At 40.7% G+C, this 19,576-nt stretch overlaps 1 protein-coding gene across 10 annotated transcripts in view; it reads left to right on the forward strand.

The window, feature by feature from the left end:
- The window catches only part of LOC306869629 (nuclear receptor corepressor 1-like), a 109,713-nt gene that overhangs the window by 41,747 nt on the left and 48,390 nt on the right, over nt 1-19,576 (forward strand). For 9 of the 10 annotated variants that reach the window (XM_079416447.1, XM_079416451.1, XM_079416455.1 and 6 more), the window contains exons 15-18: nt 10,546-10,673; nt 11,572-11,762; nt 14,101-14,199; nt 18,945-19,007. In XM_079416447.1, coding sequence (XP_079272573.1) covers nt 10,546-10,673; nt 11,572-11,762; nt 14,101-14,199; nt 18,945-19,007 — 481 coding nt within the window. Of the gene's footprint in view, nt 1-4,736; nt 4,806-10,545; nt 10,674-11,571; nt 11,763-14,100; nt 14,200-18,944; nt 19,008-19,576 lie in introns of those variants that run through there. The other variant, XM_079416448.1, reaches the window with a different exon arrangement.

Below are 19,576 nucleotides of genomic sequence, written 5' to 3' on the forward strand. Positions count from 1 at the left end.
GCTTTTAAATGGCTCTGTGTTTTGACTTTTTTTATGAGGGGGGTGTGTTTGAATCATGCTTAATATGAGGTTGTGCTTTTTCTTTTTTTTTATGAGAGGGTGTGTTTTGTGGTTGTTTTTGTTCGCTGTTGACGATGTCTCATAAGAACTCATACGGTGTGCGTGTGTGCACGCATGTTATCAAGCAAAAATATATCTGTGCTTTGAGAGTCTCTCTCTGATTTATGGAGGGCTGCACAGCTTTCCAGGAATCTGTTTTATCTGTTTGGCACAGCCGAGAGGCTCCATGCTGTTGTTAGGGACCACAGAGGGAAAAGAAGCGAACATGAGAGTTTCAAACTCCAACTTTAAAGCTTTTGGAGCATAGTATCTGAGGCTTCTTATTTTCATATGCATACTTACTCAAGCACAGTGTTTTAGGAGGAGGAAATCTGGCCATGACACCCAAACAAGGTAGTTATCTGATTGTTGCATGGATAGATTATTTCAAGTAAACATGAAATTGAAACCCCATTTAATTTGTAAGCATTCTTCCACCTTTTTTTCAGTATGTCATCTAGACAGTGCAGAGCTTGACCTTCAGCTTCCATGTCCTAGTCAAAAAGTTTGTATTTGTTGTGAGGGGACTAATCTTCTGTTATGGAAGTAAAATGCATTGCTAATGCAATGTATCCTTTTAGCTGTAAGACAACAAACATAAGAGGTACGGAGAATGGATCAGATTTTATAGGGAAAGACAGCCTAGTTAAATGTTTAGCCATGTCACCTGTGATTTTTGAACTAATCAATCATGTTAACAACTTTACAGCACTTGTTGTGAATTTCACTGACACTGTAGTAGGGTCGCTTTGTGAACATCTAAATGGTTAATTATAGATCTAGTAAGACAGAAACTCACCTGTTCCCTACTCATATTGGTCTGAAAAGGTAAAGAGGTGTTTCAGGTCTCGGGAGACTAGCGTAAATTGACCAACAGCGCCATCTGCTGTTTTTGGAAAAGAAAGTTGCTCAATTGCACATGAGAAAATCTGCCTGCACACGTGTGAGAAAATCAGCCCGCACACGTGTGAGAAAATCAGCCTGCATGCATTTGTGAGAAAATCAAGCCAAGTTTCCTCATAAAAAGGCAAATGAGTCTCACAGTTGTAACACACAATACATATATTTGTCCATACCTCTGCATTTTCTCTCAAAGAGTTTTGTATTTGAAAATCACTTTGCGTTTGTTTGAAAGTTGAGTTTTTCTTTGCAAAGCAGATTGTGTTTATTCGCAAAACACTGGATTTGTTTGATGAATATTCAAGTTCAAGTCAAGTCAAGTTCAAGTCAGCTTTATTGTCAATTCTTCCACATGTACAGTACATACATACAGAGAATCGAAATTGCATTACTCTCAGACCCTTGGTGCATACAGTTAACATTAAACACGTTCAGATACAGATAAATACAGTTTAAACATATGTACATACAACTATACAATTATACAAATGAGGATATTGTAGAAAAAAATAAGAATTAGATCGATAAAGTGGCATAAGGCGCATGGCAGATAGAGTGCAAAACCAGTTAAATAAACAACACTGTGTAGATATATTTGTAGTGCAAAAGAGCTTATCAGTCTGAGGACATTGTAGAAAATAAAAACAAGAGAGATAGATAAAGTGCATAAGGCACATGGCAGAATAGATGGAGTGCAAACCAGTTGAATGTACAAAAACAAAAACAAAACTGTGCAGATGTTTTGTTTTGTTATGAGTGTAGTGCAAGAAGAGCTTATCAGTCTGTTAAAGTGACAAGTCGAAGAGACTGTTCGGATAGTTTTTGTCAGACTACCCGAAGAGGTAATTTGCAGTCAATGTTGGATGGGTAGTGATCAGCCAATGCTGCACAAGTGACAGGTGCCGGTTACAGTTGTTGGTCGGTGGGGGGGGGTGTCACAGAGTCAGAGTTCCTAGTGTGTTGCTGTGTTAAATGGGGGTGAAAGAGGGGAGGGGGGGCAAGGACGGGAGGGAGTTCAGCTTCCTGACAGCCTGATGTATGAAGCTGTCCTTCAGTCTGCTGGTCCTCGCCTGGAGACTCCGCAGTCTCCTCCCTGATGGCAGCAGACTGAAGAAGCTGTGTGTCGGGTGGGTGGGATCGCCTGCAATGCGGAGGGCTTTGCGGGTGAGACGGGTGCTGTAGATGTCCTGGAGGGAGGGGAGAGAGACACCAACGATCTTCTCAGCTGCTCTCACTATGCGCTGAAGTGACTTGCGGCAGGATGCGTTGCAAGCGCCATACCACACAGTGATGCAGCTAGTTAGGATGCTCTCGATGGTGCCTCTGTAGAAGGTGCACATGATGGGGGCCGGGGCTCTGGCTCTTCTGAGTTTGCGGAGGAAGTAGAGACGCTGCTGTGCTTTCTTGGCCAGTGCTACAGTGTTGTTAGTCCAGGAGAGGTCCTCAGTGATGTGCACACCCAGGAACTTGGTGCTGCTCACTCTCTCCACAGTCGCACCGTTGATGGTCAGAGGGGCATGCTGAGTGTGTACTCTCCTGAAGTCAACAACAATCTCCTTCGTCTTCTTCACGTTCAGAGAGAGATTGTTGTCACTGCACCACCCGGCCAGGCGGCTCACCTCGCTCCTGTAGTTTGTCTCATCTCTGTTGCTGATGAGACCCACCACAGTCGTGTCATCCGCAAACTTAATGAAAATGTTGGAGTTGTGTGATGGTGTGCAGTCGTGGGTCAGCAGAGTGAAGAGGAGGGGGCTCAGCACACATCCTTGGGGGGCCCCAGTGTTCAGTGTGATGGTGCTGGATGTGTTACTGCCGACCCGTACTGCTTGAGGTCTCCCGGTCAGGAAGTCCAACAGCCAGTTGCACAGAGAGGTGCTGAGCCCCAGCTGGACCAGTTTGTGAGTGAGCTGTTGAGGGATGATTGTGTTGAATGCTGAACTGAAGTCTATGAACAGCATCCTGACATATGAGTCTTTTTTCTCCAGATGTGTGAGGGCTGGGTGGAGGGCAGTGGTGATGGCATCATCGGTCGAGCGGTTGGACCTATATGCAAACTGGAAGGGGTCCAGGGAGGGGGGGAGGACAGACTTGATGTGGTGCAAGACTAGCCTTTCAAAGCACTTCATTGGCACATTGGCACAAAATTCGCTCCATACAATATCCCATAAATAATTTTTCTCCTAAGTCCTCACTTCCCATTAAATCCTCTCTATCCTGGCCTGTTTTCATGGGGATGCTTTAAAACTTTATTTTCTCTCTGCTTCACATGCTTGCAATACCTGTTAGCATCCTTTACCGTGAGAATGAAAACTCAATAAACCAAATACCATATCTTTTTCTGACAAAAAATTATTGGATTGAGTAAATGTGTTTAACATTTGGCAAATGGCAGAAAAACTAAGTTAACAAGCGCTGATTGATGTACATATGATATATCTTGGATATTATCCATGTGAACATCTACACGGCTGGTCTAACTTGATTAGCCCTCTGTCGCCTGTGTGTGTGTGAGCAGCTGCTGTTCGGAATCGACATTAATAATAGCTATGCTTCAATCTAAACAGTGTAGACAGTGCTGGATAAGAGTATGTGTAACAGAGGACTTCTGTGAGCACCGCTGCAATGCAGATCACAAGCTGAGGCTGCAGGTCATTAAAAGCATGTGTTTGAGTCAGGAGTTGAGCTGCTGTAATGAGGAGATGATCTGATCTGTTCCACACACACACACACACACTCACGCTGCCTGACCCTTCAGCCCCATGTAGCCCCAGGTGCTTTCAGCAAGCAGGTGTATGCGCAGCTGTTTTTATTTGCATATGTGGCCGTAAGTGGTGTCTCTTTAGCTACCTGGATATATACAGTGCAGTCTTGGTTTCCTCTACCACCTGTTGTGATTCCTATGTTCACGTACTGATTAAAAAGAGAGGGCAAGCAGGTTCAGTTTTTATCTTATCTTTAAACCGCTCTCTCTCTCTGTGTGTGTGTGTGTGTGTGGAGTATAGTCTGTTAACCAAGCTTGCCTGTGTGTGGGTGGAGTGTATGACCCTGCTCCACATTAGAGACCCATAAATGTGTTTGTGTCAGTCGAGTTCAGCTCACATGGAGTACTGAACGCTGTTCCAAACAAACTTCTGCTTGAGCTTTCTGTTCCCAGAGTCCCCCGAGAATGTTTTAGAGAAAGCAAGCGAGAGCACAAGCCAGAAAAATAAGCATAAACGGGAAGAACAAACTTTTATTCCTTTTTTTTCCTCCTCAAACTGGCAGCCCGTGTGTTCTGCCGTCCCTATAGAGCTTTTTCGGAGAAAGAGGGAGGGTTGGGGAATGTGTGTGTACGCGAGACACCCCTCCTGAGCTGCACAGTGGTATGCGCCGTTTGTACCGACACCAGTGAGAAAGTTGTGGAGCAGCTTGCTGTGCCAATCAAAATCCTGACGGGGCTGGGTTAAGATCGGTCAGTCTCCTCTCCCCTTCACCCTGCGGGGATTACCTGGGTTGACCCTAGCACCCAGATTAGCTAGCACTCGTACACATTTTTGTGTGTGATCAAGATGGAGATGCCACCGCTGCTTTAGCAGGCTCAAACAACCCCGTGGCATGCTTTCTTAGAATATGCGCCATTAATCTGTGAGCCGGGTCTCGCAGCTGAGGAGCTGTTCCAGCACAACACCGCTGTCAGGCAGCCCGAGGCGCGCTCTACTGCTCAGTCTGTTCCTATCACTAACTCTGGCCTCGGAACCACTGCATTCTGGGATATACAATGGCATAAAAAAAGGACACACATGAGGGGCAGATAAACATAGATGAAGGTACTGTATGAATGAGTTAATGTGGAGTAGTTTTTGTGTGTTTTTGGAGGCTGTTGTGATTTGTTTGTAGAGATTTGTAGAGCTACATTTTTGGTTAGAGGCGCAAGCCATGGTTAAGGTTTGTTTGTTTGCTTATTTATTTATGTATTATATATAAAAGGACATTTATGTATTTTGTTTGTGGTTGTTATTATTATTATTATTGTAGTTTTTTGGGAATGTTTAATTTTATTATTTAAACTAATAATCTTTATCAGTTACTGTCATCATACCAATATCGCCATACCATGTGCATAAGGTGTGCGCTGCCACTGCTGTGATTAGCTTGGATGTGCTATTGACTTGGTGACATCTACAGTTTGGGAGGTGTGCTGCTAATAAATTTTAGCAATTTTTCATGCATCTACTGGAAAACAAAAAATAGGCATAGATTTAAAGGATCAATTTTTGGATTTTATAAATCAAGCCTAATCCAAATAGATGGGTTTTTTTTTTTTTTTTTTTGGACGCTCAATTTTGTTTTCAAGTTAGGTTTTTCTTGGGCTTGGTCTCCTCTCTCTCCTTTTCTTGATTGGTTTATCTGAGCTTCAGCAGCAGCTTGTGACTGTCTTTCCTGTTACTTCACTTGGTTTTAGAAAATCATGATACTGTTATTACTGAACTGTGTTAGAGTTGCATCTTTCACTGCCCATGTTAATTCAAAGTAATTTATAACACAATCAGCATCTTTTCCACTCTTCACATTTGTCTCCATATATTAAGTCACTTTTATTTTGTTGGGAATTGAAATTTATTTTTAATAATGACATTTTGTGATCTGAACCAAATGGAGAATTTTGCAGTAATTTGTAGTGCAGGTTGTGTTAACCACTGCTTCACCTACTGATACAAAATGAACTGTGTCCAAAGGTTCACTGAAAGCTGTAAAGATAAAGTTTCCATTCCAATAAAAGATAAGGTGACATTAGAATATTGACGGTAGATTAATTTTTAATTCTTACTTCCTCTCCCTTGAAAAGATTAATCTTACTTAAAAAGAAAAGAAAAATCCTCTCTGTTAATGTAGCTTGTGAAAACATTTAATACTTCCAGTCATACAGCCTGTAATAAGCTGTTGTATGTGCTAATTGTCCAAGTGTTGTTAGTAACTGGTTATAAAAGCCATGGTGAGTTCCTACACATTTAGGATATCCCACATTCTGCTTTCCATTGTGCTTCAGCTGTTTTTGAAAACAAGGTGTCTTATGAAAATGTCCCTATGAACCAGCCTAATTACATTCTTCCTAAAGACTGATTTGTTGACTCCCAAGTAATCCATTTTGAAAATGTATCATTTCCCTACCTTTAGGAGATCCGCCCTCTTTTTATACCACCCGGTATATTATCTGAAACTGTTTAGATGCATATTTACCTTTTATAAAGAACCTTCTGTATGCTAGAAGGCTGAAACACTAGTATTTTCGTCTCAGAGCTCTTACACACTATAAAGTTTCTTTAAGCTACATCAATAATAATTTAGAATATATTTTCACTATTTGATCCCAAACAGTTAGCAATGATGTAAGAAAGCAGTGACCATGTTGTGTGGTGACTCCTGCTTTTGTGTAAACCTGTTAATTTGCACAGTGAAACAGTAAGCACATGAATGAATAAAATCTTGCCTTTTCATCAGGACTTGAACATGAACTGAAGCTATTCTATACTAGTGTTATTTTAATGTTATAGACTTTTAGTAGAACAAATTAAATATTTTTATCTAAAGCAACACCACCAAATTTCAGTTAAATATTTTTTTGTTAAATAGTTTAACGATAACAACACTGCTTTGTTTATAAGTTTATAATGAAGTAAATTCTCATTCCCACATAAGCTGTCAAAAAAAAAAACAGACTTGGCCTGTAAAGAAAGTCTTTAGATGGAATGTAAAGTCATTGTAAACTGAGTTTTGAATGGCAGAAATGGGCTTTTATTGTGATCCATGCGTCAGTTTGTCGATGTGCTATAACTGGAAGAGAGCACTGGAACGAGCACATCCTCTTCCTGCCCTTCGGCCTAGAGAATGAATGATCAATCTTGCATCTACTCCATGCTTGCTATATGTCTTTCATGTGTTGGCCCCTTTCTCTGTCATTTTTAGTTTTGTTTTGACCTAAATTATCTCAGTTTCCCTTCCTTCCCCCCTTATTTGTTCTCCACGTCTCTGTGGCAAAGGTTATGACACTTTTTTTTTTTTTTGGTCCCATCTGGCAGCTGCACAGCTTGTTTGTGTTGGCTGAGCCCTGCTTGTTCCAGTGCTTTGCTTCTCTTTCGTGGAACAGACCGAGCAGGAGGAGGGCTCCAGTTCCTCTGTCCGCGCCAACAACCATAATAAAGAACCTTGGGCCATTAGCACACTGGCTCCCTCATCAAACGAAGGAAAAAAGACCCTCTCCACAAACTGCAGTCCTGCACTTAGACTAATGTTAGTCTAAAGGAGGCTTTACATTTGCGTTTTACAGTTAATGCTTGCACTTACATTTTCACTTAATTGTCTGACTGTCGGCCTGCATATTAAACTTTTTTTCTAACTAAGTTTTTCGAACTTTTCGGAGACTTTTCCAAGATGGCGCCGCAGATGGCAGCTACAGTGCTTTGCTCTTCAGTGTTTGTACTGTTTTTGTTTGTTTTTCCTGTTTTTTGTTTCTCAAATACAATCAAATACAGTTTTACCAGTTTTTACACACCACAAAATCTTTTACCGGATTTTGATTATTCGGACGTTTTGCTGGACATTGTAGTTGGTGGAGCCGTAGCTCTGGTCAAACGCTTCAGGACGCGCAGACGGGGGAAGCGAGCCGGCGCGCTTGTGAATCTTCGTCAGCGTGGATTTAGAACGGCATTGCCTAGCATCCATCTAGCGAATCTCCGCTCTCTACCCAACAAAATGGACGAACTCCTCCTGCTCTCCCGGACAAACAAGGATTTTTCTAACTCCGCTGCTCTGTGTTTCATGGAAACCTGACTGAATGGTGACATACCGGACAGCATGCTACATCTGGCTAACTTCCAGCTGATCAGAGCAGATCGCGACACGGAATCAACGGGGAAATCGCACGGCGGCGGGACGTGCTTTTACATCAATGAGAGGTGGTGTACAGATGTAACTGCGTTAAAGAAGATGTGCTGTTCAGATCTAGAAACGCTCTTCATTAACTGCAAGCCGTTCTATTCGCCGCGGGAGATTTGTTTGTTCATTCTCGTGAGTGTCTACATTCCACCGCAAGCAAACGCGAGCTCAGCTTTACAGAAACTTGCTGATCAGGTCACAGACACAGAACAATAACACCCGGACTCTGTTTTAATCATTCTCGGGGACTTTAATAAAGCAAATCTCTCCCGCGAACTGCCAAAATACAGACAGCACATCACATGTCCCACCAGAGACCGTAATATATTGGATCACTGTTACACAGCAATAAAGGATGCATATCACTCTGACCCATGAGCAGCTTTAGGACTCTCTGATCACTGTTTGGTTCATCTCATACCGACCTACAGGCAGGAACTTAAATCTGCAAAACCTGTTTTAAGAACCGCTAAAAGATGGACTAATGAAGCAGAGTGGGATTTGCAAACCTGTTTCTCGCTCACTGATTGGACTGTTTTCGAAGCTGCTGCAAACGATCTGGACGAGCTCACAGAGACTGTAACATCTTATACAAGTTTCTGTGAGGATATGGGCATTCCTACCAAGACTCATCTAACTTACAACAATGACAAACCATGGTTCACTGCAAAACTCAGAAAGCTCCATCAGGCCAAAGAAGATGCTTACAGAAAGGGGGATAAAGTCTTTTATAAACAGGCCAAATACACACTGGAAAAGGAGATCAGAGTGGCAAAGAGGAATTATTTTGGCAAGCTAAGGAACAAATTCTCTTCCAGTGATTCTGCTTCAGTGTGGAAAGGTATGAAAGATATCACCAGTTACAAGACACCATCCCCCAGCACTTTGGAGAATCAACCAACTGGCAGATGACCTGAATGAGTTCTATTGCAGGTTTGAAAAAACATCCCACACCCACCCTGAACACCTCTCCACACAACCATTCACACCTCCAGCAACCCCCCTCTCCCCCACACCTACAAATCAGATCAACGAAGATGACGTGCGCCAGGTCTTCAGAAAGAACAAAAGAAGGACGGCACCAGGCCCAGACAGTGTGTCACCAGCCTGCCTAAAAACCTGTGCTGACCAGCTGGCCCCAATCTTCACACAGATCTTCAACTGATCACTGGAGCTGTGCAAAGTCCCCTCATTCTTCAAACGCGCCACCATCATCCCCGTCCCAAAGAAACCCCAAATTACTGGACTTAATGACTACAGACCTGTGGCACTAACGTCTGTGGCCATGAAATCATTTGAAAGACTGGTTTTGGCTTATCCGAAGGCCTCCACTGGACCCTTACTGGACCCCCTGCAGTTTGCCTACAGAGCAAACAGGTCTGTGGATGATGTAGTCAACATGGGACTGCACTTCATCCTGCAGCATCTGGACAGACCGGGGACTTATGTGAGGATCCTGTTCGTAGGCTTCAGCTCCGCTTTTAACACCATCATCCCGGACACCCTTCAGAATAAACTGACACAGCTCTCCGTCTAACTTAACCCTAACTCCTGAAAAACTTTTTCATTCCATGTCGCTCCATCACGCTCTTGCTGGATCCGCTCCTTGACTATCAACGAGAGGACAGTCTGTACTTCCTCAACAGACAACGAAACAGACATGTTTTGGTTGTTAAAAGAAAGGTGCATTCAAAGCAGTTGTGTTCGATCCTTCGCTGGCTGTGCTGATTTAAATCTAGTGGGTCTGTTGTGTCTGTTGTGTCTCATACTGAACCGTACTGTTTCACCATTTGTTCTTGTTATTTAGTCCCAACTAGTTTGCACCGTGAATCTGACTTCATTATTCAGATTTGTTTTTTAACTTCCTGTTGTCAGTTCATATGAAAAATGGTAGAATTGCAATGCTCTTTTACTTTCCTTGTTAGGAAAGTAGGCCTGAAGGGATGTGATGATTGAATGTGTGTGAAATGTTGTTTTTTTCCCCCCTTTTTTAATGGAAAAGAAGTAAGGAAGAGACCGAGATAGATCATCAGTAACCAGACAGGAATTTTGTCTGATTCATTCCAGAGCAGGAATGATTTGGAGCATGCATTTAGGTTTACTGTCTGGCTTTAAACTGAAGTGAGATCCGTTTTGTGGGCTCTGTCTCAGTGGCAAACAGTGAAATGTAGATAACTCGGGTCCTCTCAAAAGTTTGACCAAGTTTCCAAGCTGAGGAAATGGCAGTCTGACTAAAGTCAAGGTTCTTATAGCATGATCTGCACAAAATGTATGTGTGTGTGTAATATATATATTTCCAGTTTATTTCACATAAAAACTTGTTCTAACAGCACAAAGTCACTATTGATTTAAAAAAAAAACTTCACTGAGAGATAGCGCAAGCATGTGCAACAAAGAAGGCAAGGTTAATAAATGTAGCTGAAATAGTCACTTTGAATAAATATTTTTTTAGAATCATATTTCATCATATTGCCCATTTGGTGTTTGATATATAAGCATTCCTTTTTCTTCATAGCTGGGCTGACACAATTTAAGTGTTTTTAAATTTTTAAAATTAATGGTAAGCTGGTCACAGGTCTTGAAAAAGTCAGCGGTCTAAATGCTTATTTTATTGTGGTTCTTTTCCTTTTAAAGCCGATAACGCGACAGTCACAGGAAGACAAGACCGACGACAAGAACGAAGAGGACAAATCTGAGAAATCGGAGAAGAAAGAAGACGAGGAGAAGGAAGAGGAGGAGAAAGATGAAAGAGAGGACTCAAAGTAAGTCCAATGTTTTGTTTTTGTTTTCCTACCATTTTCCTTAGATAGTTGTGATGAACTGGCCTCAATTCGCCTTTTTGCTGCAATCCCACTGTGAAATCTTGAAGGGCACATACACACTGAAAATTTGAGTGACCGCAGCACATTTATTGTTCTGTTGGTACAGAATGCAAGATTCAGTCTTGACATTGCAATGTTCTCCAAATGTTTGAAAAGTTTGAGAGAACCTTTTTACGCAAACTGCCCAAATAACGGATAGATTTCTTGTGAAGCTCTGATCAGCTGGAAGTTAGCCAGATGTAGCATGCTGTCCGGTATGTCACCATTCAGTCAGGTTTCCATGAAACACAGAGCAGCGGAGTTAGAAAAATCCTTGTTTGTCCGGGAGAGCAGGAGGAGTTCGTCCATTTTGTTGGGTAGAGAGCGGAGATTCGCTAGATGGATGCTAGGCAATGCCGTTCTAAATCCACGCTGACGAAGCTTCACAAGTAGGAAGTGTTTAAAGTAGGTGAGATGATCTGTTTTCTGTGAGGTGAGCCCTATTGTAACAGCCTTAAGATTAACCTCATTAACTCATTTGATTTGGAGGAGACTGCATCCTTTACTCGGGACCTGTTATATCACTACCAAGAATTCAACAAAAAGTAGAATTAATAATGAATAAACTGGGATTTTTGACACTTCTGTGAACACACAAAACTGTACAGAAGTGATTTTGAGATCTGTGTGAGCTCCTGTTATGGAAGACTAATACATCATAGCAGGTGAGAAACTCACAGATACTCACAGTATCTGCATTTGTAACTCTGTGTTCTGCTCGCTCTGACCGTCTGAATAGATGTTTGAATTGAGTTCAGTGCGGAGGGAGAGCCTTTATTCCTCACCTTTGCCTCCGCAGGGACATCAGTAAAGATAAAGAGAAGTGTGAGGGAGAGGAGGAAGAGGGTAAGGAGCAAAGCACGCCACGCGGCCGAAAGACCGCCAACAGCCAGGGACGCCGTAAGGGTCGCATCACCACCCGCTCCATGGCCAATAATGAAGCTGCATCTGTGGTGGCAGAGGAACCACCTCCACCACCACCTGAACCAGGTAACCTTTGTTGAGCATGTGTTTGTATGCCTTGCAAGCTTAAACATTTGGTTTGCATTAAATATTATTGTCATTCATTTTACATACGCTTTTCTAAAAACAGTTGTGCTGCTTAATATTTGTGTAAATTCCTTTTTGTCTGGATTCTTTGATGAATGAAAATGAAATGGAAATGTTTTTAAAAAATAATAATAATTTTAGGTAATAATTTGGTCTCTATTAAATAGTTGGTTATTAGCATTAATATATTGCCTGTTTATTAGTACTTATAAAGCACAAATTCTGCATGACCATATTTTACATCCCTAATCCTAACCAATTCCTAAATTTAACAACTACCTTACTAACTATTAATAAGCAGCAAATCAGGAGTTTACGGAGGCAAAAGTCATAGTTAATGGTTTGTAAATAGCCAGAATTGGACCTTAAAATACTGTGTGATCAAACTTTTAAATATTTTAAACCTAAAGTTTTAAATGTCTTTACCGTCACTTTTGAGCAATTTTTGCAAATCAAAAACCTAATAAATTGATCTGTTAAATTATTTTACAAAAGAAAAGAAAGAAGAAAAAATTATTATTATTTAGTCATTTAGCAGACACTTTGTCTGTACACTTTTTTTGTCATTCCGATTGAAAGATTCGGTGGATTGTTTACATGAGACGTTATCTAATCCGATATGGTGTTTACATGTGCCTGTGCTTTCAATTTTAGGATACGCTAATAGCCTACAGTGACAACAGAAACAAGTCACCAGACGAAAAAAACGCCCATATTTACGTTAATATTTTTAATAGCTGCTTGCACTTGCTTAGAATAAACGGTTAATATTTGAATCCCTTGCGTTCATTCGAGCGCTCAGTCATATGGCCAGAACGCGATCATAGAAATCATATGCCCCTCTGTAATGCAGCTCTGAAATGAATTGTACTCTGATACAACAAAGTTTTACTGTACTTAAATGGAACAAATGCACAATTTCTTACCAAGAGTTGCTGAACAATGAATCAAAGGAGCGTTGCTTTATGAACACAGGGAGTGATCGCAATGAGCTATATCACACATAACAAACGTATTTTCGTACAGTATTCATGGCGTGAGCACGTATAAATTCAAGCAGATTGGAAATTATGAATCTGTAATCTATTTAATACAAATGACAAAGGCAAATTTTGGTCAAGTTGTTTATTTTCATTGAGCTATACTTTCACTATCATCATTGTGTTGTCTCTAAGCTGAAAAGCAGAAAATTGCGCTTCATTTCTGATCCCTTTTTCTCTCCGGACATGAGAGCAGATAGTCCGTAAACACAGATCTCAGCGTTCTCCATTCTATTGTGTTTTTAACTGTATAATTCAAAATTTTACTTTATACCTTTACTATTACCCAGTCTCTACTGTAGTGTCCCCAGATCACAGAATGTACAACGTCGCTGACATCACGTTCACGTTCTGACGACCCGACCTCTTGATGTGATGTAGACGCAAAGTAATCGGTTTAACGTGTTTACATGGTAGAATTTTAATTTTGTACGGTTTATAGAAAGGTTTATCCCACCCCTCTCAAAACAATTACAATTTAATTCGGTTTGGGCATTTTTATTCCGATTGAGGTGTTTATATGGAGCGTTTTCGTTCGGATTGGACTTTTAAACCGATTACAATGCTCCATGTAAATGCACCTACTGACAAGATACGCGAGACAGAACGAGACCAAGCGCGATATCAGCACGTCTCCACACAGTAAACAAAACAAGCGTTTCCTATCAACGATAACTGCGCTAAACAATAATAAGACAAGTAAATACACTTACGAGCTGCTTTTAACTTCCGCTGATAAAGACTGCTTCTCTCAGAGTATTTCTTTACACTGTTTTCTGCTGGCGCTTGAACACACTTTCCTTATTTTTCCACAACAAATGGCCAAGCAAGCGTAGACACTGACAAGATACTCGAGACAGAACGAGAACAAACGCTATAAAATTATATATTAATTATAAATTATAAAAGAAAAAATTAACATCAAATGAAAATTATAAAAACATTTTCATGGCACACAAAATAAGCAATGAAAATATGTTGCCTGTAAAAATCTGAGTTTCTGAGAATTAGCTTTTTTTTTTTTTTAATCTTAGAGAATTAATTTTCCTTCAGTCAAACAGCTTCACAAACTTAAATGTAAAATGACAACTGGGGAACAAATGAGAACTAGCGATGTGGTGTATTTTTTTTATGATTACTCCGAACAAACTGATTTGCTTATAATGCATCCAACTTCCCAATTATAGGGTATGTACACATAAGCCAAGTCATGATGATTTATTCTGTGTGTTGCTTAGTTCTGCCGGAGCCCACACCCCCCTCTAAACCTGAGCTGGTGCAGAAACCAGCACGAGAGCCTGCAAAACCCTCTCCTGCAGCCAGCACAGAGACACGAGGTAAGCACTACATTTTTTCCCCACATACTTTCCCTCTCTCTTTCTGTTCAAATAGCTTCTCACATCAGCACACTTTCTCACCTCTCAAAAAGGTGCATCTGTGCTGTGATATCTGTCTGCTGATCTTGTGGTCAGTCTGTGAGCGGTTCCTCTGTGACCTCATTACAAAGGCTGAAAGTCACCTAGTTTGTCTGGCTGCAGCGTGGTATACGTGTGCGTTAGTGGTGTTTGCTTCAAATGCTATCATGATCGGAGGGTTGCTGTACAGAAACACTGAGGATTTGATCCCTGAGGCTGACAAATCAGCATTATTTCTCTTCTTTTCTTTCACTGTTATGACATCTAGGCTGTTTCTTCATTTTACGGTTTATTCCCTTTGCACACTTTTGTTCCATCTCTTCGCTGTTGCTCTTTTGCTCCGTCTCTCTCTCTCTCTCTCTCTCTCTCTCACTCGCTCTGTGAGATTGTTTGTCCCTCTCTTCTTCCTGCCACCCAACGCCAGACTCAAGGTCTCTAAGTTTGTGTTGCCATAGTGACAGCGGGTGGAGGGATCGCCATGGAGACAATAATGAGAGGCAGGTAAACGTGTCGAGTCTCAGGAGGAGTTTGATTAGAGCAAAAAGGGGAATGAAAGAACGGCCTGATTGTTTCATTTAGCTTTTGGTGCCAATTTAAAATGAATTAAGAGACCTCATTGTTCTGTAAACAGTGTTCATTACGTTTACCCCTGAACGTAGTCGGCACCCACGTCAGAAATTGTAGCTGATTAGCGTGCCGTACCTTGAAGTTTAGTCACCAGTTGTGTTTCAGATAGGGCTGCAACAAACGATTATTTTGATAATTGATGAATCTAACGATTATTAGAATGATTGATCGACTAATCGTCGATTATTTCACTGATTAATCAGTAACTTTGATTATTCAACTTTTGCAATTAGTTAAAATTAAGTTATATATATTCTAACATACATAAAGGTCACTTCAGCTTTAGAAAAGCATATTATGTAATTACAATTATTATACAATGAATTGGTAACACTTTACAATAAGGTTCAATTAGTTAACATTAGTTAACATGAACTAAGAATTAACAATACTTCTACAGTATTTATTAATCTTAGATAATGTTAATTTCAGCATTTACTAATGCATTTATAAAAATCACAAGTTGTGTTTTTTAACATTGGTAAATGCACTGTGAACATGAACAATGAACAACTGTATTTTATTAACCAACATTAACAAAGATTAATACATAAATGTAATAAATGCATTGTTCATTCATGTTAATTAATACACTCTCACCATTTAACTAGCAACATGAAAAAGTAACTGAATGACGCATCTTGCACATGCTGCCTAACATCTCCTTTTGTAAGTCATATAGATAAGAAACAAAATAAAGGTAAATGATAAGACGCTTTGGATTAAGTTTTATTCACAACATGTCTTAAAATACCTTGTAGGGTTATGATAACCAAAACAGTCCTTAGCTCAATCAAGCTTTGATCTCTGTAAACCAAACTGTCCCTTTAATTAAATATTTTTTTCCCCACTTATAAAAATATTTTATCATTAGCTAGCTCCACACTGGAGGGCTGCTTTATAACAGAAAATCAAGTTGTAATTCTAACTGAAAGCAACACTGACTCTGGTTTTTCATGTTAAATACTGTAAAGCTGCTTGAATTAAGGCTATCCATTGCATAAAGTAATATATAAATAAACATGATGTGACCGGACTTTACTGGAGAACTGAACTGAACTGCAGAGCTCATGCAAAAATTATTACAATAAAACAAAATATCAAATAAAACATTACAATAAAACAATAAAACAAAATATCAAACACCACTGCCTTTTCATTTTCTTCAAAATATAAAACACAACCCTCTTTTCGTTTTCATTTTAAAAATACAAAATATTAATATGTGGTTTAGGTAATATGTGCACATATACTCTGATTCACTGTATGTATAATAAAATGAAATATGACAAGCACAACTCTGCCTTTTTTGTTAATTGTCAGTTTTAATGAACAATAATAGCCATTATAAAAGTATAGTATAGTATAAGAGACTTATGTAATAGGAAATAAAGACAAACGCAAATATTACGCTGTATTATGATTAATAAATAAATTTATGAAAAATAACTTTGTGCTCAGCCAAAACGATATGACCTGTAAGAAATAATAGATTCATGAGACCAAAGATTGCCTGTTAGATTTACCCACAATGAATTTTACCTCATGTTTAACCACTACAGAGACATCAGAGCCAGCGGAAAATGTCAGAAGGACTAGCCGCTGTGAGGCTGCTCTCGGCAGATACATGAGCACTGAGCGCCCGGTGATCGCCTGGAACTCGCGTCTCCGAAATTGGCGAAACAAATTTTCAAATAGGCACTTTCTTTATAAATAAACTGCAGATTTGAGTTTTAAACAACTACATTCTCGCCTGAAATACTCTTAGAACGGCGTTTCATGACACAATAATAGTAATATTTTGCGTTTTTCCCCTCCGCCATTAACGCACGCTGATTGGTGCGGAATGTATTCTGGGATACCTAGCTGCCTCAAGTTCGCACAAGGCACCTCTGGATGCATCTTTGATAAAAGGGGCGGAGCAAGGACACATCCGGGGATTTGAACTGTACTTGGCTAGATGTGAACTTTGAATTGGAACAGTACTTGGGCGACGACTGATGACGTTTCACAAGTCCACAAGAACACAAGTACAGACAAGAACGCATATTGAGAAACGACTCAAGACCTGAAATGGGTGTCAGAAAAGGAGACATGCAAAATGTGCAGTGTTGGGGAGGCTCCAGGAACGTGTTTGGGAACCCCTGCATTAGGTCATATGAGATCAAACGACTACTCGACAACAAAAATCTTTGTCGTCAATTTTTTTTTTTTTATTGTCGACGTTGTCGGTAATGTCACTAATCACTGCAGCCAATGCACAGTATTCCACAGGCTGAAACACAACTGGTGGCTAAACTTCAGGCTCCAGTCTGACCTCTGTCCTCTGTATTATGATCTGATGGACCAGTAAAGCTATTAAAGGGTTAGTTCATCCAAAAATGAAAATTTTGTCATTAATTACTCACCCTCATGTCGTTCCAAACCCGTAAGACCTTCATTCATCTTCGGAACACAAATTATTATATTCTTGATGAATTCCGAGAGCTTTCTGACCCTGCATAGACAGCAACGCAACTGACACATTCAAGGCCGAGAAAGATATTAAGGACATCATTAAAGTAGTCAATGTGACTAGTGGTTCAACTTTAATTTTATGAAGCTACAAAAATCATTTTTGTGCGCAAAGAAAACAAGAATAAGGACTTTATTCAACAATTCTTCTCCTGTGCTTGCATTCCTCTGCTTGTTAACAAGGCGCAGTGCATGCTTGTTCTACATCAGCAGCAGCATGTGCATGTGTCATGGTACTCTCAATAATGGCAGAGGATGGGAGGAAGAGGAGAAGAATTGTTGAATAAAGTTATTGTTTTTGTTTTCTTTGCACATACAAAGTATTGTCGTTGCTTCATAAAATTACAGTTGAACCATTGATGACACATGGACTACTTTAATGATGTCCTAACTACCTTCCTGGGGATTGAATGTCAGTTGCATTTCTGTCTATGGAGGGTCAGAAAGCTCTCGGATTTCATCAAAAATTTCTTAATTTGTGTCCGGAAGATGAACAAAGGTCTTACGGGTTTCAACAAAATGCGGGGTGAGTAATTAATTATAGAATTTTCTTTTTTGGGTGAACTTTCCCTTTAGGTCCAAAGGTAGTCTGGCCATCTCGCCTGAAAAATCTTGTGCCTGCGCTTGATTTGTTTCTTATCATTCTCTGTCTTTTAAGTAAGTTTAAAGTTATAAATCGGCGCTCAAAAGCCATAATGCACCAATTCCATGTCCAAACCGCCATCAGCATGACAAAGCAGTGGACTACGAGCGTATAAACACAACACGCACACACTCAGGGGTCATGGGTTAACGTAAACGGCGTCTAGTGGGTCACCAAAGAGACGTTTATTTGAAGAGTTTTAGCAGAGACTCGCCGCACAAGTCATCCAAACCCTGTGGGGACACACTCTCGCATAAATGTCAGAGGTTCACACTGTGCTAAATCTGTCTTTAGTGTTTAGTCAATTTCAAGGAGACCCGCGGAGCGGGCGGGAGAGGAGAGCACAGGCTGTCTTTCTGTACCGTGCTGTCTTTCTCTCTGTCTCTGTCTTTCTCTCTCTCTTGCTCTTGCTGTAGTTTGAGTGGAAATTACGTAGGGAGGGGTTGTTGCGCTGCTCGCTTCAGCTCGGCTACTGTTATGAGACAGACTGCCTAATGATATGGGTGAGTGAGTGAGAGTGTGTGTGCTGGTCTTAGACCCAGAAGGGTGGTGCTTCTGCACTCCTCCACTGTCTGCTTGAGATCAGCTGACTGGACTCTCTCCTAGAGACAGAGCGAGAAAGAGAGACAGGAGAAAGAGAGAGGTGAGCCTGCCTAGTTGAGTCCAGTAAGCACCAGGGAGGGAAAGCAATAGATGGGGCAAAGGACCGAAAGCAGTTGAGGACGGAGCGAGAGAGACTGTGGGAGGGAGGGAAGGTCTTGAGGAGGGTGGAGGTCTCTGCTGCGCCTGAGTGTAAACAGATAGAGAAAGGGAGTGTGTGAGATGAGCTGTGTCGTGTAGCGCTGCTCGAGTTTTTCCTCACTGACGGTGTGTGTCGCTACAGGCGCAGTTGAAGCTGGAGAGACGTCTCGCTGGACAGAGGAGGAGATGGAGATCGCCAAAAAAGGTACTGGTTGACTTTAACTTCATCTCCCTCCCCCACCCCCTCTCCTTCTCTGGTTCTCAATTGGCTCTGTCTGATCTCGTTTTCACACATACACAAACTTTGTACCTCACTTTTGCTCTACTTATTTGATGTCTCTCTGGTTTTGCATGTTTTCTCATGTTGGGGAAGTTGGTTGGGGTTGCACTTGTGAGCATCCTCTTTGTAGTGATTATTCAGATTAGGATTGTACAGAAGAAACTGAAGTAACTGTGTGACTGTTTGACATACTAGAACTTTACAAGACGACCATTCGCCCCTTGACAGAATTCACCCCATGTGAAAGAATGACAGGAGTAGTGTGGAGGGCAAAGGTTTTGAATTTAAAGTTTAAGGTTCTTTTAATAAGTTTTTTTTTTTTTTTTTTAAGCAAATCTCACAGAAAACATGTCCAGGTCACATGTCATCCCAAAATCAAAGGGGAAGAAAAAGGAATTATACAATTACAGGAAGCTAAAGCCTTGTTCTTGGACCATTATGCTTTTTTTGTATTATGGCATTATTTCATGACAGTTCACAAAATTCTTATTACT

This window comes from Barbus barbus (genome assembly GCF_936440315.1).
Source record: "Barbus barbus genome assembly, chromosome: 5".
Classification (NCBI taxonomy): domain Eukaryota; kingdom Metazoa; phylum Chordata; class Actinopteri; order Cypriniformes; family Cyprinidae; genus Barbus; species Barbus barbus.